This window comes from Podarcis raffonei, chromosome 4 (genome assembly GCF_027172205.1).
Source record: "Podarcis raffonei isolate rPodRaf1 chromosome 4, rPodRaf1.pri, whole genome shotgun sequence".
NCBI classification, from domain to species: Eukaryota; Metazoa; Chordata; class Lepidosauria; order Squamata; family Lacertidae; genus Podarcis; species Podarcis raffonei.
Genome location: NC_070605.1, coordinates 18680928 through 18708097, shown reverse-complemented (window position 1 = coordinate 18708097; position 27170 = coordinate 18680928). Strand labels below are relative to the sequence as shown.

Sequence of the window (27170 nt, the reverse complement as noted above, 5' to 3'; positions counted from 1 at the left end):
AAATTGAGCTTTGTGCATACTTCCTCTTCCAGGGATGACACCCTCCTTCCTCCCCTGCACCCCAGTCAAATTAGGAAATTGGGATTGTTGTAAATAAAAATATGCCCTTTCCCCATATGGGGTATCCAAGAGCCCACATAGAGTCCTTACATAGATTCTCTATTGGTAGGAGAAAATAACAGAGGCCAACCAGAGAATACTGAGAAGCAAAGCAGCTTGTAAGCTTGATCTTTATTTATCTGTTGCAACAGTGTGCTCCCCTCACACGTAGGAAAGGAGGAGGACCCAGAAAAATGGTGAGCAAGGCCTTATAAAGACTTTTGAAATTGCCACCCTGTAGATCAAGACCACCCCCAGAAACATCATACATACATCACAGAAGGGGTGTAACCTAAGACCACCCCTCAGATACATCACACCTACATCACAGAAAAGGCAGTCCAAAATACAAATTTTAATATTTAATATGTTTTTCTCCTGTTTTTGTTTATCTCCTGTCTGGCAGGTTACTTGATTGGATTTCCTGGGTAGCCTGGCCAGTCTTTTGTAATGATAAATACTTAGTTCCTGGGCCAGGTCACAGGCTCACACCCTATTCAAATAGACATATCCTTAAGACAGGATTTGTGAAGGAAAAGACAATGGGGAGGGTTTTCCTTTTTGACCTTGCAGAGAAAAGATTTGGTCAGTTTAGGAATCAAAATGGTTCCAGGTTGGCCTTCCTGTGCTGATCTATGTATGTGCTTGCTTGGTACACTTATGAACATTACCATATATCTAAGACCATAAAATTCCTATCACAGGATCACCGCCCTGTTCTGGGAACTTGCAGTTCACCAAAGAAGGGTGGATATAGACTGCTGAGGTGGCTTGGGATGTGGGTGGCTGAGTGGGAAAGAGGTGGGGGGCGGGGAATGTAGGCAAGCACACTGGTACAAGAAGTTGCAGGGCCGAGCTGTGCTGCAAACACATGTACCCCTCTTCTGATGGAAAACATAAGGAGAGATTGCTGGATCAGGCCAATGGTCCATCTAATCCAGCATTCCTAGTGTCACAGTGGTTACTCAGATCATGGAATCAAAGAGTTGAAAGGGACTCCCAACTGTCATCTAGTCTAACCCTCTGCAATGCAGGAATCCTGCTCACAGCCATCCCTGAAGGTAAAGGGACCCCTGACAGTTAAGTCCAGTCGTCAATGACTCTGGGGTTGCGGCGCTCATCTCGCTTTACAGGCTGAGGGAGCAGGCGTTTGTCCGCTTCTGCAGACAGTTTTTCTGGGACATGTGGCTAGCATGACTAAGCCGCTTCTGGCGAAGCCAGAGCAGTGCACGGAATCACCGTTTACCTTCCCGCCACAGTGGTACCTATTTATCTACTTGCACTGTGTGCTTTCAAACTGCTAGGTTGGCAGGAGCTGGGACCGAACAAGGGGAGCTCACCCTGTTGCGGGGATTCGGACCGCCGACCTTCTGATTGGCAAGCCCAAGGCTCAGTGGTTTAGACCACAGCGCCACCCGCTCCAACCAGCTCAACCTTCTGGTTATCAGCTACCTGCACTGAGCCACCGTAATGACACTGAGAAACACTTAGCCAGGATGCGAGCACAAGGGCAATCTCCTCACCTGCAGGTTCCAGCAACTGGTATTCAGAAACATTACTGCCTCCAGCCGTGAAGGTGGTCCTACCAACACTAGGGAATGGGATGGGGAGCTTGTGACCTTTCCAGATGTTGTTAGGCTCTGCTGATGGGAGCTGGCATCCTGCAACATCTAGAGAACTTCCACCCTTTCCAAACCAGGTATTTTCCGGTCTCCTGCAAGAGTCTACAGATATATTCTCCGCAGATGAAGGTCCATGACTCAGAGAGTGTCTGCAGCGCAGGGGAGCTTCACAGCTCTTTCTCCCCTGCTGTACACATCAGCAGGGCTTTTTTGGTGTCAGATTCATCTCTATATGTGAGGGCTTTCTTGGGGTTAATAATATTAATAAATAATTTTTTATTTATATCCCGCCCTCCCCAGCCAAGGCTGGGCTCAGGGCGGCTAACAACAATCAAATAATACAACATTCTAAAATCATTTCATTAAAAAATTACTTCAAATCAAATTGATGGCAACTATTGGGCTAGAGTTCTGTGAAGATTGCCAAAGGAGGGAGTCAGGCTGTGCCCTGGCCAAGGGCCTGGTGGAACAGCTCTGTCTTGCAGGCCCTGCGGAAAGATGTCAAGCCCCGCAGGGCCTTAGTCTCCTGTGACAGAGCGTTCCACCAGGTCGGAGCCACAGCCAAAAAAGCCCTGGCTCTGGTTGAGGCCAGCCTAACCTCTTTGTGGCCTGGGACCTCCAAGATGTTTTTGTTTGAAGATCGTAAGTTCCTCTGTGGGACATACCAGGAGAGGCGGTCCCTGAGCAGTGGTGCACCCAAAGAGCTTCAAGGCTGAGAGGGATTCAAACCCAAGCCCTACTCCAGCCCTCTAAACACTATCCACACCTTCCTCAGACAACGTCGCCTTTCCCCCTCTCTTGTTCTGATCCGGTAGGACTCATGTTTTTCAGCTCTAGAGAGGTGCTGCCAGTCAGTGTAGACAATGGCCAATGGCCTCACTCAGTATCAGACACGTTCCAATAATTCTTTCTCCACACAATTTACGAAAGATATATATATGCATATTATTTGTACACCATCTTAGGTCCATAGATCTGAGGGTGGTGCGTAACATAAAATACCGTAATGGTTTCTGCAACAGCACCAAGTCCTCTTCTTCCCGAACGTCATTCTCTCTTGCTTCCAGTGAGTTTTGCTGGTTGACGTGGCACTTAAGAGAAGTGAGGGAAGGAGCGACCTTGTGATTTATAGTCAAGCTTTAGGCTTAACACGTTTGATTGCTTAATTGAGCTGTACCTGTAAATGCTGTCTCTGCAGTCTGCAAACAGGTCTCACCTTTTCTTCCCAAACACATGAGGAAATCGTCACCCCTTGCAAATATCATTTCCCTTTTGCTTACTCTGGCATCCTGTGTCATTCCTACTTCACAGGATAGTTGTGAAGATATAATGGAAGTATGGCGCAGGAGGCAACCATGCGGATTGATTTGATCTTTCCTTTCACAACACGGAAAGCAGAGGACAGACCGAGAAAAAGAATGCAAGGATCAATTTCATCCAATAGCTTGTTGGAGGGCCCAGGATTTAGTCTGGCATTCTGCAACAATACAGTGGTACCTCAGGTTAAGTACTAAATTCGTTCCGGAGGACCGTACTTAACCTGAAACTGTTCTTAACCTGAAGCACCACTTTAGCTAATGGGGCTTCCTGCTGCCGCTGCGCCGCCGGAGCACAATTTCTGTTCTCATCCTGAAGCAAAGTTCTTAACCTGAAGCACTATTTCTGGGTTAGCGGAGTCTGTAATCTGAAGCGTATGTAACCTGAAGCGTATGTAACCTGAGGTACCACTGTAGTTCTCAAAATAGGCTGCTTCAAGGGACTCAAATATAGGACTCAAAATAGGTTACTGCACACCTTGGGGTTACCCTGAGTGGTAGTGAAGTTCTACCATTTTAGATTCTGGACATAAGGTTCTCAAAAGGAAAGAAACCCTCTTTAGAAAACTACTTTAAAACATGGATTCTGCTCCTTCAACTGAGTGGTGCCCTGGAGGAAGAAGACTGCATAAGCAAATCCAATTTAATAAAGGTCTAATAGCTGCTGATAGACCTACACTTCTTCAACATCTCTATTCCTCTTTATTAAAACACCACCTAGGTAAAGGTAAAGGTACCCCTGCCCGTACGGGCCAGTCTTGCCAGACTCTAGGGTTGTGCGCTCATCTCACTCTATAGGCCGGGGGCCAGCGCTGTCCGCAGACACTTCCGGGTCACGTGGCCAGCGTGACAAAGCTGCATCTGGCGAGCCAGCGCAGCACACGGAACGCCGTTTACCTTCCCGCTAGTAAGCGGTCCCTATTTATCTACTTGCACCCGGGGGTGCTTTCGAACTGCTAGGTTGGCAGGCGCTGGGACCGAGCGACGGGAGCGCACCCCACCGCGGGGATTCGAACCGCCGACCTTTCGATCGGCAAGTCCTAGGCGCTGAGGCTTTAACCCACAGCGCCACCCACCTAAGCTTCCCTTTAATACTTCCTTCAGTCTGTTTGTGTCATGCCTGCTTTTTCCCCAGCCCTGCCCCCACTTATATCAAAAACCAACAGGATTAAGGTTGTAATCCTATATACAAATTTACAGGGGAATCACTCCAACTGAACTTCCTGGTGCTTACTTCTGACATAGAATCATGGCATCATAGAATTGTAGAGTTGGAAGGGACCCCGAGGGTCATTTAGTCCAACCCTCTGCAATGAAGAAATCTCAACTAGTGCATGCGTACATGGCAGATATGCCATCACATCCTCCAGGGAAGGAGAGTCCACCACCTCTTGTGGAAGTCTGTTCCACTCTCAAAAAACTCTTACTGTCAGAAAGTTGTTCCTGATGTTTAGTCAGAATCTTCTTTCTTGTAACTTGAATCCATTGGTTCGAGTCCTACTCTCTGGAGCAGGAGAGAACAAGCTTGCTCCATCCTCCATGGGACAGCCTTTTAGATATTTGAAGATGGCTATCATACTAAAAAGCAGAGACATCACCTTGCCAACAAAGGTCCGTATAGTTAAAGCTATGGTTTTCCCAGTAGTGATGTATGGAAGTGAGAGCTGGACCATAAAGAAGGCTGATCGCCGAAGAATGGATGCTTTTGAATTATGGTGCTGGAGGAGACTCTTGAGAGTCCCATGGACTGCAAGAAGATCAAACCTCTCCATTCTTAAGGAAATCAGCCCTGAGTGCTCACTGGAAGGACAGATCCTGAAGCTGAGGCTCCAATACTTTGGCCACCTCATGAGAAGAGAAGACTCCCTGGAAAAGACCCTGATGTTGGGAAAGATGGAGGGCACAAGGAGATGGGGACGGCAGAGGACGAGAAGGTTGGACAGTGTTCTCGAAGCTACCAGCATGAGTTTGACCAAACTGCAGGAGGCAGTGGAAGACAGGAGTGCCTGGCATGGGGTCACGAAGAGTCGGACACGACTAAACGACTAAACAACAACATGGGGGACTTGATTTGGGGATTTAGCCCTGGGGCAAGGACAAAGGAGGAGCATGGCGCAACCATTTAAGAGTCTCCTATGCTCTTCAAAGGGACGCGGGTGGCGCTGTGGGTTAAACCACAGAGCCTAGGACTTGCCGATCAGAAGGCTGGCGGTTTGAATCCCCATGACAGGGTGAGCTCCCGTTGCTTGGTCCCTGCTCCTGCCAACCTAGCAGTTTGAAAGCACGTCAAAGTGCAAGTAGATAAATAGGTACCACTCCAGCAGGAAGGTAAACGGCATTTCCGTGCGCTGCTCTGGTTCATCAGAAGCAGCTTAATCATGCTGGCCAGATGACCCGGAAGCTGTACACCGGCTCCCTCGGCCAATAAAGCGAGATGAGTGCCGCAACCCCAGAGTCGGCCACGACTGGACCTAATGGTCAGGGGTCCCTTTACCTTTATCCTCTTCAAAATGGCAGCACACCATTACAAACATGCAGACATTAGTAGAGATCTTACATACCTGCTGCTGTTTTTAAACATGAGTGGCATTAACAGTTGCACAAAAACAACAGGATTCCCACTTCTTCCTCCAGCTTGCACACCCTATATTGTTCCCAGATCTGCTCCGGGGAGTTGGGAGTACCCCAGAACAGATTTACGGAGCTCCGCGGGTGGGGGGGATATTCTGTTGTACACGGAAAAATCATGGCGCTGGTGGAATGTTTTGCTTTGCTCAGTGTTGAATACAGCTGTTCATCACTGCTTGTACAGTATATGAGCCCACTTTTACTAGCCTGCATTTCCGTGCTGTTTGCAGAAAAGGGGGCCATTGAACTAATAAAAGAACAATCTTCTACCAAACAGGCGTGTGCTGTGCGGGTAATAAAAATTTAGAGAGGTGAAACATTTTCGCTCTGGAACATTTTATAGCTAAACAGAAGATCAACACAGATATACTGACTGATGCATGGTTGAAAAGTTTATTTTACATGCTATGATACAAGTTCTAGAATATAGTACTCAGCATTTGGATAAAAATAGCAGCTGTGAATTTGCCTAGTTCCTGTCCCTTCCATCAATGCTGCTTTTCACAGGGGCTATCCTGCAGGAGGGGAAAATAATGAAAACAGAGACTAGTAAATGTTTTATTGGTGAGACATTTCCACATATATGTACTTTTATTTATTCATTTTGTTAGCCACCTAACACAGGGCAGTCTCCAATCAAGTTTTCTTTCTTTTTGTTAATAAAAAGGTGTCATGAACTATATATGCATTTTTTTATACAACATGACCTCACTGAATGTGAGGAAGCAGACAATTATTTTTAAAATGGGGGTGGAAACTTACCTGAGGTGCCTCTCAGCTACAGAAGTTGAATCCATTCAGTTAGAGAGGGGCACAAATTATTTAACATTTTTAATTGACAAGGGTAAAAACAGCTTGAAGTGTGCAAATGTGTGCGAAATCTTGTGCACTCAAACAAATGAAGTTGTAGGTTCACAAGTTTAAGGAAAATTGCAGATGTTTATGGAAGGTAGGATTCTTTGGCGGGGGGGGGGGTGGAATGAGAAAGCTAATATAAAAACAACCTAAACTACCTCACAGGGTTGTTGTGAGGATATTAAATGTGGAAGATAATGAAGTGTGCTGGCCTGAGCCACTTGGGAGAAGAGCAGAATATCTGGATTGGCTGTATGCTGCCTTAAGTGATAGAAGGAAGGTGGGATGTATATGTAAGGAAATAAATATGGCCATCTATTTTGGAGTAATCTCGTTGACTTTATTGGTTTATTATGACTTTACTGACTTTAACCAGGAGTTGAGATTGTAATTGCAAGTTCCCAAAGCAGGGCGGTGCTGCTGCCCGTGGCCCTGTTAAGATTCTTTTACATTTGAAAATTTTATTTGCCCTCAGGAGTATTTTATTTTATTTATTTTTTAAAATAATTTTTATTGGTTTCATTATGCAACACCAAACATTAAAACAACAAAAAAGGCAAACAGAACACGAAAAAGTAAAGAGAAAAAAAAACAAAAAAAGGAAAAACAGTACATAACATAAGATACAAACAAATTAAACTTATAGTAATTAGTACAGTAATTAGTATTTTAATTGTCCCTGCAAGAGTTTCTAGACTGCATTTTATTGGCTTGATACTGGGGATGGGTGCACTTTCTCCTGCTGCAGCAACAGCCATCTCTTCTGTGAGCCTGGACAGCTAGACTCCATCCCCCTAACGCTCCGCAGTTGTGTGAGAACCAAAAACAAACCCCTGTGTTGCAGTAGGAACCAACCACAACAATACAAACACAACACGTAGGCTAACAGTTAGTAGAGAATATATAATAGAATAATGATATTATTCAAATTGTAAGAATAAGTCAATCAAAGTTCACATGTACAATATAAGAGTGGTAGCGAGGACTGTCAAGTTGTGTGTTCAAAACAGATGTCTAAGGACAGTCTCACAATAGTCTTTCAAAAGTTTCAACAGAAGATGTCTCAAAAGTTTCAAAAGGACAGAGTCTCCGGAATGATACTACTGTTTCAGTAGTAGACATCTGTTTTGAACACACGGCTTGGCAGTCCTCGCTACCACTCTGTTATATTGTACATATGAACTTTGATTGGCTTATTCCTACAATCTGAATGATATCATTATTCTATTATATATTCTCTACTAACTATTAGCCTATGTGTTGTGTTTGTAGAGTTGTGCAAGAACCGGCAGCCCCACTTATACACTACGATAATTTTCCCTTGCAAAGTGCATGAATTGAACCAGCACCTCAGCAACTGCCCATCCCTGATCTCAAGGAGCAAAACCAGACTAAAAACACTGCAAGCCACATTGCAAGCCAGGAGTAGCAATCTTAAAGCAGAGTCGCAAATCTGAAGATCTAAAGAGCAACTAGTATGGTGTCTAACGGGCAGAGCGCTACCCTACCACAACCATACAATCCTAGGTTTCACGCAGCCGTGAAGTTTTACAAGATAGCCTTGGGGGATGTTTTCTTGCTTTCGCTCTCTCTCAGCCTAGTCTACTTCACAAGATTGCTCTGAGGATAAAATGGGGGGAAAACATACAGCGCCTTGAAGGAAAGGTGAAGAACAAACAGGGTGCTGTTTTTTTCCTTCCCTTAAAAAAAGTTTTATGTGACTTTTCAAAAGCTGATGGATGCTGGGATTCACACACCAAGACGGACAATCCCAGGTGAATGTTTTGAAAGTCAGAGTTGTTTACTGATGCAGGATGCAGCCCCCAGATATTTCATTCTTACTTCTTATTACGGCATGTCTGGAGTAGTACTTGGGCTGTGAAAGCAAGCTACTTGGATTCTGTGATGCCGGCTTGAAGCCTCCCACTGGGAAATTCCTTTTCAAGCTCCAAATTCCTTCCAGAGCCGCTGTTCAAAATATATGAAGAGCATTATTGTCAGTTGGGTTCCAAGCTGACCTTCTATATTTTTAGGTAGGAGGGAAAGCAATTAATACCCGCGGACCGAAATATTTGTACAAACCACTGGCTGACGAAACATAATCGTGCAACTGTAGGTCTGGAAGGAACCTTGCATTATTGATTCGATTCCATTTATGTGCGGTTTGCCGTAAAATATCTCCGAGCAGTATCATAATAAAAACAAGTCCATATGTAAAAAACAAGTTAATATACACAAACAATTAAAAAACCCACAACTCTGTATGTAAAAATGCTTGCAAAGCATCCCATATATATAATAAATTTCCAATCCAATACAGATACACACTGGGATAAAAAACACACCCTCCACTTGTTGTAAAAGGAAGATCTTCAGTAGGTCCTGAAAAGACAACAGAGTTGGCGCCTGTATAGTGCGTAATGGGAGAGAGCGCCAAAGGGTAGCTGCCACCTTCCTAAATGCTGTTCCTATATTGCGGGCATGTACAACAGGTCGATTGGGATCCTGGGCTAGATTATGGTCGATTGCAGGTCAATTGCTGCGCTCCTGGGGGACGTGACAGAGCCCTGCTGGCTCCCAGGAGAGCTGGCCTCTGTGTGTGTGTGTGTGTGTGTGTGTGTGTGTGTGTGTGTGTGTGTTTGCCTGTTCTCCTTCCCACTGCACTCCTGGGGGGATGTGAAAGGGATGCTACCCTGGCGGCTCCAAGGGAGAAACTGGCTGCTCTGCCAGCTCCCAGGAAGAGCTGGCCTGTGTTTGTGTGTACGTGTGCGAGAAGATGAGGTGTGTGGGCTCTGCACGGGCTGCGGCTGTGGAGGCACCCAGTCAGGGAGCTGAGGGAAGAGTGGCACATGAGAGAGACAATGACGTCCCCCTCCCTTTCCCCCCTCCCGCCAGTTCCCATGGAAAGAAAAACCCTCTCCCTCCTAGTTCTGGATGGGTGCTGATACCCCGCCCATCTGGCTAGGTTTCCCCAGCCAAATATACCGTATTTTTCACTCTATAAGATGCACCAGACCACAAGACGCACCTAGTTTTTGGAGGAGGAAAACAAGAAAAAAAATATTCTGAATCTCAGAAGCCAGAACAGCAAGAGGGATCGCTGCACAGTGAAAGCAGCAATCCCACTTGCTGTTCTGGCTTCTGGGATAGCTGCGCAGCCTGCATTCGCTCCATAAGACGCACACACATTTTCCCTTACTTTTTAGGAGGGAAAAAGTGAGTCTTATAGAGCAAAAAATTACGGTAATATGTTTAAGTTTAAGAATGACAATGGAAGAGCGCGGGAGATCACTGCCAGTTTTTGATATTGGACGGTATATTGAAACCTTATGGATGTTGGACGTGCCTGCTATATTGTATGGAATGGACCTCCTGATATAGATGGAATCTGCAGGAGACCCTCTGCAGCAGAGCAGAGTGATCAATTGGGTATATTGCATATTATTGCAAGGTCTGTGATAGATGCAAATATTAAGCCTCTCATCATGCATTTTTGCAGTGGTATGACGTGGTGGATAACTCTGTGGAATTAACAACTATAGGGCTTACACCAGTGGCTTTCAAACTGGCTTCCCAGAAACCTTGGGGTTCCTTTGAAGCTTCTCAAGGGTTCCTAAATGAAATTGGTAATGGCTGTGCAGCTTTTCAGAAAGACAACTTGCTCAATCTGCTGATGTTCTCCTGCAATGGGGAGCAGCAGGAATTGTGTTGTAAGCTTCATGCAGGGTGAATTGTGAGGCCCGTGTCCCACATATACTGAACTTGCCACAGGATCCTCTGCAGTGTTCAAAGTTCCACCACAAGCCATACGGATTCCCAGCTATGGAAAACATTCCTTCAAGGTAGCATCTTTGAAAACCACCAGCTAAGGCAAATTCATGGAGTAACAAAATACACATGGATGTCAATCAAAGTGGATGAGGGATGTCTTAACAGAGAATCAGTATGGAATAGTCAATTGCGTATTGGCCTTAGGCTTCATTTCAACCCCTTAATCAGCCATAAAGTTTACTAGGTGGTCAAGTCCCGCCCCACCCCTCTTTCTCTCAGTTTAATCTACCTTGCAGGGCTATTGTGAGAATAAAAAGAATAAACTTGTGCAGTGCTTTTTTTCTAAAAAAATGTTTAGGGGTACTCTCATTTTGACTCAAGAAAATCACCATTTTATAGTTCAAATCTGGGAAAATAAATACAGTAAATGGACAAAAGTACAAAGATTGACAAAATGTTTAGGGGTATGCGTACCCCTGTGTACCTCCAGAAAAAAGCACTACTGAACTTGTGTATTTTGATTGGAGCTTCTTGATAAAAGGCTGAATACAAATGATGACATGCCAAGGTAACAGTATTTATAGGGTCTGGCCCTCTTCTTCTATAAGTTGTCCAAAGCCAGCTTGCAACTACTAACTGCTGTTTTGGATTTCTCTGTTGAGGCTTCCCTAAACTTTAAATGAGCTGTTCCGAAGAATGGTGTTAAAGAACTGCCACTCTGAAAGATAAATGAAATACTTAATATGAAAAGGGGGGGCCACTCTGTGATTCTTACTTGGTCGGGTTACTAAATGAGTTCAATAGGGGCAAGCCAATGTACTGGCTTTTGCTAGAGTTTGCTCTTGTATTGAGCCTCTGAATTTATTATACTGTTGTAACCCACCCTGGGACCTTAAGGTGAAGGGCAGGTAAGATATACTGGGAGCTCTCCAATGAAGTGCTTCCGCTAGCACCACGACTTCTGATGTGCAACAGAAATTATTTCCTCTACCCAGGCATCCTCTAAATCTGCTCTGGGTCCCCCACCCCACCCCAACCCTCTGGAAAAGGATTGGTGGAAGACACAGGGGAGCATGAGAAGAGGCAAAGGAACTTCCATTGTCCAAGCAGAAATCCTTGTGCTGGAGGGTATCACACTTATAAATAATATGACATGCACCATTCTGAATGCCTGGAAAAATTGTAAGATACAAATATGATAAATAAATAGAACTTTGTTTTACCCGTAACATCTGACTTTATATTTCCTCAAGTTAAGCAGTATTTACACCAGATTTTCACAACTTATTATCCACTAAACCTTTCAGATTTTTCTTCCCTAAATCATTTTATTTTTATTTTATACCTTTGCCGGCCACGGAGCTTACCTTCTGAAGGGTGTTTAATTCTGCATTCATCCCTCCGAAAATAAAGCTCTTCTTCCAGCACTTCCTTAACTCTCCTAGGTGGTTCGACATATACAAACTTCTTCCCTGTTTTGTTAAAGACAATTTACAGGGATAAGGAATCCCATATGATACACGCCTTATTTCACTTAGCTGTGTATCAGAATTAACTAATTTGACATAATAAAATCATTCTCATTTGTAATATAAAGTTCAAAAATGCAAACAAGACGTTTAAAAAATGTGATACGAAAAATATCAATCATGTTTTATTTAAGTCACTGATGCACCCATAGCTTAAATATTCTTTTCTGGTACTCTGTTCTCAGGTGCAAGATATAGCAGATATGGAAACAATACTGAGATTTGTAATAATCTTCCATGCAATCACTAACTATTTTATATTTTCCCATGACACACCAGTGAAGACAGTAACTCAGACCACTGGTTCATCTAGCTCAGTATTCTACATTGCCTCACTATGGTTTCAGACAGGTTTTCCCCAGTCCTACCTAGAGATATTCTGGGTTGAAAATGGAACACTATGTGCACAAATCATGAGCTCCGTCACTGAGCTATGGCCCTCTCCCAAGGTGTGCATCACCACACATTAATTCCATAATTAAAGGCTCAGAAGACTCCAAAGCCATTACATTGACTGATTGGAGAGGTTTCCCATTGCATGATTTACGACAAGCAGAAGTGATGCTTCGCTGAACTCTGGGGCATAGTAACAAATGTTGCAATCCTAACCCCACTTACTTGGGAGTAAGCCCAAATGAGTTCAGTAGGATTTACTTCTGAGTAGGCAATTTTAATTGAAGGTTGTTGTTCTTAGGTAACAGACAGAAGAGTCACTTATAAGGATTCATAAGCATATAGGAATCAGTGGTACGGAGGTATGGAGTGGTACTGAAAAAAATATGTACTGTATAATATAGCGGATTGTTTGCGAAAGGGACCTTATCTTCCCTTTTGGGGCACTAGAGGGCACTGTATAAAATTATACTATACAGTATATGCAACAGGTTTTTGAAACAACTAAATGCTTTTTAACTCCACACACTACTCATCTGAACTGCCACATGGAGTGATAATCAGGTAATATGTGTATACTGCCATTCTGTGGGAGTGGGGGAAAGTGCAGAATGTGAAAATAGTCCCAGAATTCAGAGAACAGTGGCTCATAATTTGTTTTCCCAAAGCTTGGTGCCCCTTTAAGGTTGTAAAGTTATGCTTCAGAAGGAAACAATTCCTGCTGAAATCTCAGGAGCCAAAGGAGTGCTTGAATAGTCTGTCCAATGTTTGGAGGAATGGGGGGTGGCAGGGAAGGGCAGCTGCCTCCCCAGCAAGTAAAATAATAGAAATACTTAACAAATCACATTGGTCCCCCCCCCATCTTGGCTACTCCCATGTTTGGAGGTGAAGTTTCAATTCCACTTGTAATGGGATGTCCAAGTGTGGCATGAAACTGCTTAAATGCAGTCAAAATTTGCAAATGCTAATCTATAGTTTTGTGAGCCATTTGGGCCCAATAGCTCACCGGCAGCTGTGCTTTCAGGTGTAAAATTAACCCATCTCACTGCCCCACATATTGTATAGGCACCCCAGCCAGTTGCGGTTCAGTGACATTTCACTGTATTCTATACATGGTGTACCCAAACTAATGAACCAAAAGCAAATCACGACTATCAGGCATGTGTATGTATCTATAAAATGTCATACACATGCATGCAGCCCTTGAAGGTGATTACGTATAGATGGTTTTCTGTAAATCAAGTGTTTGTTAAGTTGTCCTTTGGTGAGTTAAAACGCCTGCGTATGAATAATGCTTCCATAGCTGATGGACTGAAAGCTTGCTGGGTTAGGCAACTCTTTCAGTAGAAATGGCGGTCAGCGATGCTGTAACAGATCTCAAAGTGGTCTGTGTTCATCACAGTGAGAAAATTTCCCCATGGGATAAACCAAACCTCCAGCATGTTTGGAAAAACTGCATTGAAGGAGATGGGGTGTATAGCATTGGGATGGGATGTCCCCAATGGAATTGACTATAATTGGGAATTGAATGTTGATTTTTGGTGGGGAGCAGAGGAAAGGGGAGGACACCAGTCCTTCTAGAATGGAACTGAAAAGAGTTCCTCATAGTGATTTTTGTCAAGCGGAATAAACCCTTGTGGGGTGTGCAATGCCCTCATGGAAGGGAGACTGATATGTGCACAAGGCGAAAAAGCACAGTAAGCGAAAACCTTCCTCTTAACCTGGGCATTTGGTCGATTAACATCCTATGGCTTTTAAAATGTGTTTGTGGGAAGGGGGGGTTGTTGGTTTGCTTTTGCTTTTTAAAAATTATTATTATTATTATCATTTATTCTTCATTTCATTTCTATACCATACCGTTTTGTATTTTTAAGAAAAATCTCAAAGTGGCTTACAGCACATTAAAAGGCCAGGAAAACAATCCGGAATGAAACACTACTTAAGAAAGTCAAACATAAAAGTACACAGCCAAAGCAACCTAATTAACGGGAAAACGAAAATATCATCTTAAAAGATTTCAAAATAAAACATTACAAAGGAGGTCGACTGCAGAATTTTATTATGCATTTTGTACTTCTCTGCCTGAACTGCCCTGGGATCTTCAGATGGAAGACTGTATACAAATTAAATAAACAATAATAATAATACTGGAACAGGCAGGATCCTCTGCACTGGGGGAAGAGGGTGGGTGGTCCCTTTGGGAGGCAAGGGAGGTGGGTTCTCTATGGGGAAATGAACAATGGCATCACATCATGGGCAAGGGGCATTGGAGCGGAGGGGGTCCAATGGTGCCAGGCAGTCCCTAATGCAAGAGGGTGGGGTGCCCTTTCCCTCTAATGGGGGTGGGTGGAGGGGAGAGGGCAGCACCCCCACATTTTGCACAGGAGAGGGGTAGCAGCAGCAGCCACAGCAATGACCCCACCTACCCACTCCCCTTGGCTCGAAAGAGGTTGCCACGCTTTCCAGCCCTGGAGGGGACTACGCGGTTGTGTGTGTCCCCCCTCGGCGACCCCTCCCCACTCACAGGGCTGCCCCGCTTCATTGTACTCCGCGTAACTCCGGCTGCTCCCCGGCTCCCCGGGACTCGGCTCCAGTTGCTCTCCGGCCGCCGCTCTCATGCCTCGCCGCCCGCCGCCGCCTCTTGCACCAGCCGCGCCCAGGCAAGTGGGAGACGCGCGGGCCCGTTGCCATAGGAGCCCGAGGCGGAGAAAGGAGGAGGAGGAAGAAGAGGGAGCCCGGAGCTCGCGACTCGCCTTCCCCGGGGGAGCTTAAGAAGGAGCCTGGGAGTTAAGTTTCCCGCTCCCCGGGGCCGGGGGAAAGCGCAGGAAGAGAGGCGGCCTAGAGTGAGACTAGGCCCGGGCCTCTTGGGCGTTGCCATGGCGACGGATGCTGCGCTAAGAAGCCCGGCGGGGATGGATGGTGGGTGAAGCGAGCAGAGGCGTCACAGTGCAAAAGCGCTGCTGTCGAAGGCTAAAGAGGCACCTGCAACTACTACTTCTTCGGCGATCACTCGTAGCCCAGCAAGATTGCCTTCCACAAACACGGTTTTAACAGTGAGTCCATAAGTTACTGTGGAGGCCAATTCTGGATCCACACGTCTTTCCACATTGGGGACATTTGTTTCTGGGCGGGAGTTGATCATGGTGAGGGTTTGCCAAGCGTGCCTTCCTCTTAGCACGTTTCTCCCTTTCGTCCTGAGTTCGAGTGTCTTCAAAGCCCATGACACCTTTGGTAAAGGCTGTTCTCCAACAGGAGCGCTCGCAGGCAAGTGTTTCCCAGTTGTTGGTGTTTATACTACATTTTTTAAAATTTGCCTTGAGAGAGTCTTTAAACCTCTTTTGTTGACCACCAGCATTACGCTTTCCATTTTTAAGTTCGGAATAGAGTAGTTGCTTTGGAAGACGATAATCAGGCATCCACACAACATGACCAGTCCAACAAAGTTGATGTTGAAGAATCACTGGTGATCTTTGCTTCTTCCTGTACACTGGTATTAGTTCACCTGTCTTCCCAAGTGATGTGGAAAATTTATCAGAGAGACCGTTGATGGAATCTTTCGAGGAGTTGGAGATGGCTTTTATAAGTGGTCCATGTTTCACAAGCATACAGTAAGGTTGGTAGTACAATAGCTTTGTAAACAAGCATTTTGGTTTCCTTGTGAATGTCCTCAAACTGCACTTCAATTGGGAGAAAGCCGCACTCGCAGAGTTCAGCTTTGCAACTTATTGTACCAGTGTGCTTGCGTATATCCCCCCCCTTCCCACTTAGCCACCCACATCCCAATCAGGGCTCCTGTGACCTGCCTTTCAGGCAGACATTCAACCGGAGCTTCTCCCCCATGGAAACGGCCCTGCTGAAATCCATGCCTAGAACTAAATCGGATGTGGAGACCCTTTGGCCTAGATGTTGCTAGACTCCCATCAGCCCCAAAGAGCACAGCCAGTGGCCAGGGAGTACAAAATCTGGAGGGCCAAAGGTTTCCCCTCGTCTGGCCTGAATACAGCATGTTAGGCATGCTTTAAGCCCGTGGATTTGAACTGGTGCAAGAAGGACCATTGTGTTCGGGTCTTAGGCGAAGCGGAGCAGGTTATCTCCCAACTGTTGACTTCAAGGGGGGGGGAGCCCCTAAATGAAACACACAATTAAGCATATTGTAGCTTGTGTAAACCCAAAAGAAAAAAATGGTGGGATATATCTCTAATAAGAAGTAAACCCAGCTGGACGCCTCCATTTGCCCGAGCTGCAACAAAACATGTATTTCCCGTATTGCTCTCTACAGCCGCAACACGCGCTGTAACCTTCCAACAGTTTGACTTCAGACCCCAAAGGCTCACTCCTCCATTGTCTCCTGAGACAGATGGATGCCAACCATTCCTCCAAGGTCAAGAATGGTCTAACATGGTTCTCTCCCCCTGCCCCATTTTTAACACCACAATCATGGGAGGCATGTTAGGCTGAGACGGTGACACGCCCAAGTTCACCCACTGAACTTCATGGCTGAGGGGGGGACTTTAACCCAGCTCCAGTACTCTAACCACTATGCCACACTTACTTACTTCCAAGCAAACCTGCATTGGGTAGTATTGTAAAATCATTTTTTAATAGAGCTAGGTAAACACACTGCATAGGAATATAACCAAGGCTTTCTAGCTGAATGAACATTTTGAGGTTAAGGCTTCAGAAATGCTACCATGGGGAATTCCAGCTACCAGATTCTCCATGTCTTTGTTCATGCTGTGTGCTTTCCGTGTGCTGGGAAAAGCATAGTTAAAATATGTATGGTCCCTGTGTGCTGCTACTTGTTTTTGAAGTGACATCACATAGAAGACATCCAAATATAATGCAAATACATCTGATAAACTAAAATTGTATGTAGATATTCTCTAAGCATACTTACAATCTTGGATATCTTGAGAATCACATAGGATAAGGTACAAACGACGCACTTTCCCACCAAACACACCGTGGTTTGGCAAATAGGCTTAGTTCCAGCAAAAACACAGCTTCCCAAACAGATTTTGAAATTCTGCAGCTGGCCACACGGTATGAGGAGTCAGAATCCCACTGAGCATGAAAGGACCACAGCTCAGTTCCAATAACATGCTCTGAATGCAAAAGGTCCCAGGCTCAATTTCTGGAATCTCTATTTAAAAGCATATTACTAATCAGCTGAGACAATGCTGAGCTAGACAGACTAGCAGTTCAACTCAGTAAAAAGCAGCTTCATATGATCATGTGCTGCTAATCACACAACACTCTGTATTGTGTTCCACCACAACCACAGGCAGTAGTGAGCCCCACTCACACTCTCAAAGAAATGCCAACATATGCATGCAATTAAATTTTAAAAAGGACAGTGTCAGTTTTCCTGAAAGTGCGCTAGCTTCAACACAATCCCTCAGTGACACACGTACAATTACTCATTTCCCCTTAATACAGACCTTTAGATATTTAGCTGCACTGTATTTCTGAAAGCTGTTAGTATCCAGAGTACTGTACTGCTCTTAATTAACCCACTAATCATTGCAACGAACCTTGCAGCTGAAGACCTGATCACGTTTCACTGTGTTAAATATTTTATTTTTAAATAAGACTCACAGCAGAATTACAGTATACTGTATTTCAAGTGTTACCTGTATTAAGTTCAGTTACATTCCATTTCACTTTTCATGCGGTTTTCAAACATTAACAAGTACCTCACAAAAAATAAAAAAATCTTTAAAGTGAACTTTGATATCATCTGTATTTGTCGTTTCATACAATAATAAATACTCCAGTTCTCTCTGTTACAACACACTAGTGCTTTACAGCTTTCAGTTACAGTAGATCTTCGCAATTTTGCACTACTTAAAGACGTACTACAAAATTCCTTTTTCTACACTACACCTTTAAAATGGTTTCAGACCTGCTTATTAGTCACAGCTCCCAACCACAGAATGGCAATTGCAGTTTGAGATAAAACTGGCAATCATTTTCCAGTGAAGCCTCAGCATTGACAAAACTACAAGTCACGGTGTTCTTTTGGGAGAAATTGTCACATTTAAACTGGTTCCCAAGCAGTTTAAATTTGTAGTGCAACCTTAAGATGGTGATCTGCTAGCCACTTTAATTAGCATACTACTAACTTAAAATGGCTTGGATGTCAAATCTTGAAACATTTATTTAGAGGTGCCGTTAGAACAGCAGAATGTGTAGCCTAATGCTAAGCACCGGTAATCAGTTCAGAAAACTAAACCTGCCTATTACAATTACAATGAGGCTTACTTTCTAGTAACTTAGGGAAATTATTTTACTGATTTTAGCAGGAACTATGTGATTATATGGAGCAAAGTCTGCTGATAAATGAACAGGATAACATACTAGTAATTTTCTGGTCAATTCAAGTAGTTTATAGACCACATTCGAGTGCCGCACAAACAGTCACATTTAGTAAAGAAGTTCAAGTTTGTAAGTAGTAATCAGAACTGGGTCTTTGGACTACAAAATTAAGGACTGTTGGCTTCAATACGCAAGCCACTTTGCTCCAGAGTTCCCTCGCTGATCTACCACTGATGATTGTTTGTCTATTTCAGAGTTAAGTGGGTTTTAGCTTACAAGTTTTGGATTGTAGCCTTTAGGCCACTTATTCAAGAACAGCCTCAGTGAATCGAGTTATGAGGTAACATCACATTACCACCCAATGTTAGTGGGTCTGACTTTTAATTTAGGGCTAATTCACACAAGACATTCAAAAGGAGCAAACACAGTGTTTACATGTATGTCAATTCATACATTACCCATTGACACTGTACATGAAATTGAGAACCTATTTGTACCAATTTCTATCTGGTACAAGCCAATAAGATTTATAAGGGGGGATTACATGTAGCCGTAGAGAGACAACACCTACTGTTTACATGAATTTTTTCAAACTTGTATTTTAAAAGTATTATGTGAACCAGCCCCAAGTATCTTTGGAATGGATAAAACCTCTGTGTGTGACAACAGGCTACTTCTCGTTCATGAATGACATCCAGCTCATCCCTGCCCATTATATGAAAATGTAACAAAGGAAGAAAGTACATGAATTACCAAGTTCTGAAATCTCATAGTGCCACTTCCGGGTAATGTTTTCTGCTCCCAGGTTTGCTTCTGAAAAAATCTATCGCTGTTAAGTATCCACGTAACTTTCAACAATTGAATTCATCAGTAGGATTGAATGAGGATTCAAATCCTGCTCACAGAGCCATCAAATAAATAATGTCATCCCAGCATATTATTTCCATTCATTCCCGTTATCCCTTTAAAAAGCAAAATCTGAGCACATAAAATGTTATGGTTTGAAGGTAGGCAGACAAGGTATATTATATATTGCACCAGACACTGAAATCTGACCATCACATTGCACTTTTTGATTTCAGGGTAGCTCAGTTTTTAATAGCTGAGAAAGTATTTTTCCTCTGTTGATTGGCAGCTGCTAACCTCATTACAACTGCCTGGAGGCTGTACGGATTTCTTTCTGCTCAAGCACAGCCCCTGTAAGTCAGCAGAGAGGTCTCAGTAATTCTCAATGGTTTTAAAAGGAAAAAAACAAAACACCCCAAATGTTTCAAACAATGCTGGTTCCCAACTCCTGTGTATTCCCATGCTTTGGGATATGAGATTGACGGATGGGAGTACTTCTGCCACGTTAAGTGGTCAATGTGGGAAACGGTCCCAAGATATTTAGGATTCCTCCAAAGCTTTTCAAGTAAAAATGGAAATGTTTCACAAGTTTAAGGGTAGAGTGGTTTATAGTATAAAAATAATGACATCGTAACAAAACGAGACCTCATTTCAGCATCTCACAGAGTAAAGCTACACCAAAGAGGTGGGGTTGAAAGCACCGACTTTTGAGTGCAATTACAAAGAGAACTTCTTACAAAGGCGCTGGCAGTGTGTGTGTTTCGACATTCAAACGTATGCAACTTCTAAGAATCGGACACGGAATTTGTGCAACTTTCGACAATCTCAAACAGGTAGTGATATATATCAGTCCTCCTGGCAATATCGTATGCTGTCTCGTCCAAGTTGTTCTTGAGATTTGGCTTTAGGTAGCGATTCATGAGCAAGAGTTCGAGGGTTTCCTTGCTCTCCCGGTTCCCTGCTGCAAGGTGAAGTGGAGTCAGCAAGCCATTGGTCTGAGCATTGATATCTGCCCCATGCTGGAGCAAGAACGATGCTATCTTGGTGTTGTTCCACTTGCAGGCACTGTGCAGGGGAGTCCAGCTATCCACTGTCAAGGCATGGACATCCGCGCCGTGGGCAATCAGTTCCCGTACAACTTCCAAGTGCCCGTTATAGGCAGCCCGGTGGAGAGGGGTATAGAAATCTTCATCCTGGACATTTACTGGAGCAAGGTTTTGAGACAGGAGCCTTTGCACCGTGCTGAGCTGCGGGGGTGAAGAGACAAATAAGTTTCAGCAAGCCTGCAAGCTAGACGCATTGCTTTTACAGCAAGAGTAGAACTGAAGACATTGAACCAATACTTTGCTTGGCTATAAACCTCAGTCAAATTTATTCTCTCTCAGCCTAATGATGTGACCTGTCCTGGACCATGTGTGATCACCGCCCGAGACCCTTTTTCGTGCGCCTCCCCCATGAGAGGGCCAGAGCATGGCAACACAGAAAAGGCCTTTTTTGCAGTGGCTCCCCAGTATGTGGGATGTTCTCCCCCACGAGACTCGCCTGGCTCCTTCATTACATATCTTTAGGTGCCAGATGAAAATGTTTCTCTTCAACCAGGCGTTTGGCTCATTAACATTCTATGGCTTTTTGAATGTGTTCCTTGGGAGGGAATTATTGGTTTGTTTGCTTCAGTTTTTATTATGCATTTCGTGTTTGCGTTTTGTATTTTTATGTTGTGAATTGCCCTGTGATCTTGGGATGAAGGGTGGTATTCAAAATTATTTAATAAATAGTAATAATGGAACACAGAGTTGACTTAGATATGATGTTTTTGCCCCATCTCTCCTGGAAGGGCTTTGGAGTGATATACAGTGGTACCTCAGGTTACAGACACTTCAGGTTACAGACGCTTCAGGTTACAGACTCCACTAACCCAGAAATAGTACCTCGGGTTAAGAGCTTTGCTTCAGGATGAGAACAGAAATTGCGCAGCAGTGGGAGGCCCCATTAGCTAAAGTGGTGCTTCAGGTTAAGAACAGTTTCAGGTTAAGAACGGACCTCCAGAACGAATTAAGTTCTTACCCTGAGGTACCACTGTACATGGGTCTTCGCTTCCTGTTTCCCCCCCTTACAACTGGATGTACGGAGAGAAAGGGTGATTGGCCCGAGATCACCGAACGAGGTTTAAGGCAGAGTGGGGATCTGAACCTGGGTCTCCCTGTTCCTAGCCTGACACTCTATCTACCACATTCCATCGGATCTCTATTGTGCAAGAGCCATTGCCGGGACAGAATGAAGTAACACTAAAACCTCTTAAGATTATAGCACACAATAAACAAGGATGATTATTGGCCTTGACTTCTGTGCAAAAGCACTTAAGCAGCATGGAGATGAAACATCAAATCCCACTTCGCAACTACAGTGGTACCTCAGGTTACAAACGCTTCCGGACCCGGAAACTACAACTAATCCAGAACGCGGCAGCTAGACTGGTGACTGGGAGCGGCCGCCGAGACCACATAACACCGGTCTTAAAAGACCTACATTGGCTCCCAGTACGTTTCCGAGCACAATTCAAAGTGTTGGTGCTGACCTTTAAAGCCCTAAATGGCTTTGGCCCAGTATACCTAAAGGAGCGTCTCCACCCCCATCGTTCTGCCCGGACACTGAGATCCAGCGCCGAGGGCCTTCTGGCGGTTCCCTCACTGCGAGAAGCCAAGTTACAGGGAACCAGGCAGAGGGCCTTCTCGGTAGTGGCGCCCTCCCTGTGGAACGCCCTCCCACCAGATGTCAAAGAGAACAACAACTATCAGACTTTTAGAAGACATCTGAAGGCAGCCCTATTTAGGGAAGCTTTTAATGTTTGATGTATTAGAGGATTTTAATATTTTTTTGGAAACCGCCCAGAGTGGCTGGGGAAGCCCAGCCAGATGGGCGGGGTACAAATAATAAATTATTATTATTATTATTATTATTATTCAGGTTACAGACTCCGCTAACCCAGAAAAAGTGCTTCAGGTTAAGAACTTTGCTTCAGGATGAGAACAGAAATCGTGCTCCGGCGGTGCGGCAGCAGCAGGAGGCCCCATTAGCTAAAGTGGTGCTTCAGGTTAAGAACAGTTTCAGGTTAAGTATGGACCTCCAGGACGAATTAAGTACTTAACCCGAGGTACCACTGTACAGTTTTTCTGCATAGCAGGAAGCATGCCACAGTGCCCCAATCCAGGGCTTCACTAAACTTTATTTATGAAGCTAGGAATGGGTACCAGGTCTGAGCAACCCTCGGTTCCCTCACTGCACCCTGGTTTTGATTAGATGTTCCTGGTTGGTATTCAGCCAGAAAAAAAAGTCTTCACTGGGGTACTGTGACTTAGGGTTAACAAATCAGGAAAATAGCTTAAATGAATCCAGTTCTTGGATAATATTTAAGTTAGCATCCACTGTGGTGCTCATCCTTTAGTTGGGTGGGGGCCAAGGCAGGGAGGTAGGCCTATTGCACTCTTAGATGAGCTTTTTAGGAATTTTGTATTGTATAGTTTGCTAGATCTTTGCCTTCTAATTTATTTTATCTGTTGGTATTGTATCCAATTAAAGCATTTTGAGACTTTTTTTTTGTACAAAGTGCCTAACAAATGTAATGAATCGTTCATTTGTGATAATAATAAATCATCAACAACTTTGTGCCAAAGCCAGAACATGATGAGAGGAGGGAGAACGGAAAGGAAGAGTGCTCAGCTTTGGCACTCATTACCAGCTTCATAAATCATGAAGCCTGGAATGATTGTCCACATCAGGTTGAAGAAATTTAGGTTTCTGGCACAACACACACAGCCCCAATATGAATTTCCGAAATGTGATTACGAAATGGCTTACTCTATTTTTTTCTGCTGCCCAAAGCAGAAGCTTATCTGGGTTGTTTTCCAGCTTCTTCTCTTGAGCCTGGTACCATTCCTCGGTTTTTTCTTCCTGATCTTCATCGTCAGAATCTCCAGACCAAAGACTCTGTGTTCCGGTGGGGATCAGGTGCCGGTGGGTCTCCAACAATTCAAGCTGGTTAAAGCTCTCAGGAAAGTCTCTATAATCTTTTGCATCCTCCTCTATGTTCTTCTCTGAGGACTTCCCACTTTCATTCATTCTGCAGACTTGAGTTCTCAAGCCCCAATTCACACGTGAAATAGTTCCTTCTCCTCTTCTAGCTCATTTCATTTCCTGATTGTTCATCAGCAGAATTTACAAGCACGTAGAAACAGCTAGCAAAGGCTAGTGGCATAGATCGCATCGACATCATGGCAACCTTTAGAGAAAGAAAAATTAAGAAATGATTAATACAGTGACCAGTACACACGAAAAATAAATAAGTTCTTAGCATTTAACACTAAAAAAACAACGAATTGTGGCAAAAAAAAAAAAAAAAAAGGAATCCTTCTACTCTCAAATCCTGGCTTATATCAGACCTTACACCTCCAATGAAAGGTCAGCTAAAGTGAATAGGTATTGTATAAGACGGCATTTTATGGCATCACACAAAGCTTAGTCATTTTGTTAGGTATCTTTGAGAGCATTGTGTGGCAAGACTGTGACAATTGCCGTATTTCTCGCTCTATAAGACGCACCAGACCACAAGACGCACCTAGTTTTCGGAGGAGGAAAACAAGAAAAAAATATTCTGAATCTCAGAAGCCAGAACAGCAAGAGGGATTGCTGCGCAGTGAAAGTAGCTTCACTCCATAAGACGCACACACATTTCCCCTTACTTTTTAGGAGGGAAAAAGTGAGTCGTATAGAGCAAAAAATACGGTATGTCCAAACTTAGGCCAGTAAGATTTCCTCCCTGTCCTTCCCAATCTTATTATTACTATTACTGATTAATTTACATGCCACTATCTATTTTTAAGTAAACCAAACAAGGAGGCTTACAAATATGAAGACAGCTATATAATAAAATCAAGGGGAAAACTATGGTTCAAGTTCACAACAAAATACAAACAAATTTGAAAGGGCTGCAAAATACATAGTCAAAACATTCCAAAAGCAGTAAAAGAGTCTTGTGGCAGTGTCAAGAATAACCAATTTATTAGGGAACAAGTCTTAGTGGAATACAGTGCACTTCATCAGATGCATCAGGCATTATCCTGTATTATTCACAACAAGTGTGCTGTGAACAGCCAGTGTGATTAACAGTCTACTTGTTTTGCTCCCCTCCGATATCGCTGTAGACAAACTCATAATACCATAATGCATTTGATGAAATGGGACTGCGTCTCATGAAAACCTATGGCGGCCTTCCCCAACTTGCTGCCCTTCTTTTGTTGTACTAATACTCCCATAATGCAATTAGCCATACAAGCTAATTGGAGGGGCGGGGGAATCTGACAGGCACCGATTGGGGGAAGGCTATCTCACATAATAGATCTGTCAGTCTTTACGATGCCGCAAAGCTATTTATTATAATAAAATCAGACTCCTACAGAAGATTGCTTGAATAGAATAGTCACTGCCACCTGTCTAAGAAGCAGACCGTGAGGGGATCAGTTAAAATTCTCTTGGGATGCTGTTCCAAATCCTGGGCACCGCAGCCGACGAGGTCAGTTAGCTACCCATGTGCCTTGCCTCAGAGCCAGGACCTGAAGGAAGGCCTCTCAAGTAGAGGAAATATACAATCTCAACTTGAAGAATGTCCTTAAAATCTTCCATTCCATTGGATCCCTTCCAGTTTGGATTCACTGAAACTGCCTTGGTCGCACTGTTTGATGCTCTCCGGCAGGCTAGGGTTAGAAGTACTGTTTTGAGGGAACAGGAGGCGGGCAGCTGTGGAGGACTCCCTAGTCCTGAATGGGTTAACTGTGCCCCTGAAGGACTAGGTATGCAGCCTTTGGAAATTGTGTAGAAGAGGGATTTCAGCAGGTACAGCTTGCCACTCAAACTTCACGCACTAAAATACCCTCTGCACTGTGGGTTAAACCACTGAGTCTAGGACTTGCCGATCAGAAGGTCGGTGGTTTGAATCCCTGTGACGGGGTGAGCTCCTGTTGTTCAGTCCCAGCTCCTGCCCACCTAGCAGTTCTAAAGCACATCAAAGTGCAAGTAGATAAATAGGTACCAGTCCGGCAGGAAGGTAAACGGCGTTTCCGTGCGCTGCTCTGGTTCGCCAGAAGCAGCTTAGTCATGCTGGCCACATGACCCAGAAGCTGTACGCCGGCTCCCTTGGCCAATAAAGCGAGATGAGCGCCGCAACCCCAGAGTCGGCCACGACTGGACCTAATGGTCAGGGGTCCCTTTACCTTTACACAGTGGAAAATGAATGGTCCTCTTTTGCGGCTAGCTGCCCTAGCTCAGGGCACAAGAAGCCTGTACCTGCTTTGTATATTGTAAACAAAAACTATATTAAGCCTCAACAGGGCCGGCTTACCCATAGGCACTAAGGGTGTGCAGCACCCGGGCGCTGGGCTCTCAGGGGCACAAGGCCAGGAGTCCAGGGATTGAAGAGCCAGGCCAGCTGACAGCCGCTGCCAGGTGGAGCAGAGCCCGTCAGAGCGCCGCAGGCTTTTCTGCTGCTCTGAGGCAGTCGGCTGGCTCCACCCTCCTACGCGCCTGGGATTGGTGGGCTGTCAAGAGGCCCGCCCAGCACACGCATGCTGCTCACATGAGGCGTGCAGCTTCCCTCCCAAGCCTCTGTGGGGATTGCTCTCCCATTGCAGCAGCATGGGAGAGAGTTGTGCGCCCAAGCCGCTGTGGGGGTTGCTCTCTTCCCTCCACTCACAGTGGCATGGGAGAGAGTTGCATGCCCCCCCCAAATCTCAACAACTTTGGCCTGCCCTCCCCCCAAATTGGGGGCGCTGGGCAGTTTTTTGCACCCCGGTGTCGCATATGCTAAAGACGGCCCCAAGCTTCAACATGCAAAACAATCGCCTAAGAATTGCTCACAGCTCTACCAGAAAGAAAGCTCTTTGGGTTGCAACCTTCACATTACTTATGCCAGAGCTAAAAACTATACTGTGCTCTTTTCGGTGCCTGCTAAATACACTGTTTACGCACGCCGTCCCAGGTGCTTAGAAATGCTGACGTGAGTTTTGATCTAATTTACGGTTCTAACTTTTTGCATGTTATAATGTACGGTAAATGTTCTCCTGATTTTATGCTTTCCGTAAACCACTTTGAGGTTTGTTACTTTGCTGGTAAAATCAAGCGGTGTATAAAATAAAAAATACCCAGCTGCATCCTGGTTTCCAAGGAAACTGACACTTGCGCTCCTCTGCTTGCAAAATCCCACTGCTCACCGCAGCAACTCCCGTGTATCCTTACCTTGAGCAAGAAGTCCCATTGAACTCAGCGTTGCTTAGCAGACACATGTCGTGATTCTCTCTCTCTCTTTTTTGCAACAAGCTGCAGCGCTCCAGAACCAGAAGCATCAGGTTTCCAAAGGCTGGCAAAATAAAGAGCAATTCATTAACCCATCATATTTCAATAATAATAATAATTAATATTCCTTCCCCCCCCTTTTTTTGCAAGCGACGCCCGAAAGACAGAGCCCCTCGGCTGGCACCTCCGCAGGGCTTTCGCAGCAGCCCGCCTCGGACGCGCCGCGGGTAAAACTCACCCCCGCCTCCAGCCCGGGGGAAGGGGCGGGGCCAAGGAATGACCGGCAGCAACCCCAGGCGCCGGGGGACTTCCGGCCTTCCTCGGGCCTTTCGTGTCACTCTTTCACCCTTGCTGCGGCTGCGCAGTGGGGATTGCCTGCAGTGCTTGGGGAATCGGGTTTAGAAGAGGAGAGGGGGCGTGGCCTGAAGCGTGCATTGGGTACGAAGGGAAAA

At 44.8% G+C, this 27170-nt stretch overlaps 3 protein-coding genes across 5 annotated transcripts in view; all 3 read right to left on the bottom strand.

The window, feature by feature from the left end:
• HEPHL1 (hephaestin like 1) overlaps nucleotides 1-27170 on the bottom strand; it is a 160239-nt gene that overhangs the window by 8795 nt on the left and 124274 nt on the right. The window lies entirely within an intron of this gene.
• On the bottom strand, nucleotides 6045-15094 carry C4H11orf97 (chromosome 4 C11orf97 homolog). 2 transcript variants are annotated; one of them, XM_053385638.1, is made up of 4 exons: nucleotides 14738-15094; nucleotides 11659-11763; nucleotides 8278-8488; nucleotides 6045-6180 (listed from the first exon to the last, which is right to left on the bottom strand). In XM_053385638.1, exons 1-3 carry the CDS (start codon nucleotides 14829-14831, stop codon nucleotides 8322-8324), a joined length of 366 nt encoding a protein of 121 aa, XP_053241613.1. In that variant the 5' UTR covers nucleotides 14832-15094; the 3' UTR covers nucleotides 6045-6180; nucleotides 8278-8321. The 2 variants fall into 2 exon arrangements, with proteins under 2 accessions (XP_053241613.1, XP_053241614.1); XM_053385639.1 differs by having other exon boundaries at nucleotides 8363-8488; nucleotides 14738-15090.
• ANKRD49 (ankyrin repeat domain 49) lies at nucleotides 19967-27082 on the bottom strand. Of its 2 annotated transcripts, none has more exons than XM_053385633.1 (4): nucleotides 26957-27082; nucleotides 26662-26782; nucleotides 23233-23653; nucleotides 19967-20624 (listed from the first exon to the last, which is right to left on the bottom strand). In XM_053385633.1, the coding sequence occupies exons 3-4, from the start codon at nucleotides 23491-23493 to the stop codon at nucleotides 20163-20165; spliced, it is 723 nt and encodes a 240-aa protein (XP_053241608.1). In that variant the 5' UTR covers nucleotides 23494-23653; nucleotides 26662-26782; nucleotides 26957-27082; the 3' UTR covers nucleotides 19967-20162. The 2 variants fall into 2 exon arrangements, with proteins under 2 accessions (XP_053241608.1, XP_053241609.1); XM_053385634.1 differs by having other exon boundaries at nucleotides 23233-23568.

Coding starts and splice junctions, on each gene's coding strand:
- C4H11orf97 (XM_053385638.1), bottom strand. CDS start 14,831: ATGAGAGCGGCGGCCGGAGAGCAACTGGAGCCGAGTCCCGGGGAGCCG. Junction 11,764..14,737: donor CAATGAAGCGGGGCAGCCCT/GTGAGTGGGGAG, acceptor TTAACAAAACAG/GGAAGAAGTTTGTATATGTC. Junction 8,489..11,658: donor AATTAAACACCCTTCAGAAG/GTAAGCTCCGTG, acceptor TATTTTGAACAG/CGGCTCTGGAAGGAATTTGG.
- ANKRD49 (XM_053385633.1), bottom strand. CDS start 23,493: ATGAATGAAAGTGGGAAGTCCTCAGAGAAGAACATAGAGGAGGATGCA. Junction 20,625..23,232: donor GGGCAGCAGAAAAAAATAGA/GTAAGCCATTTC, acceptor TCACCCCCGCAG/CTCAGCACGGTGCAAAGGCT.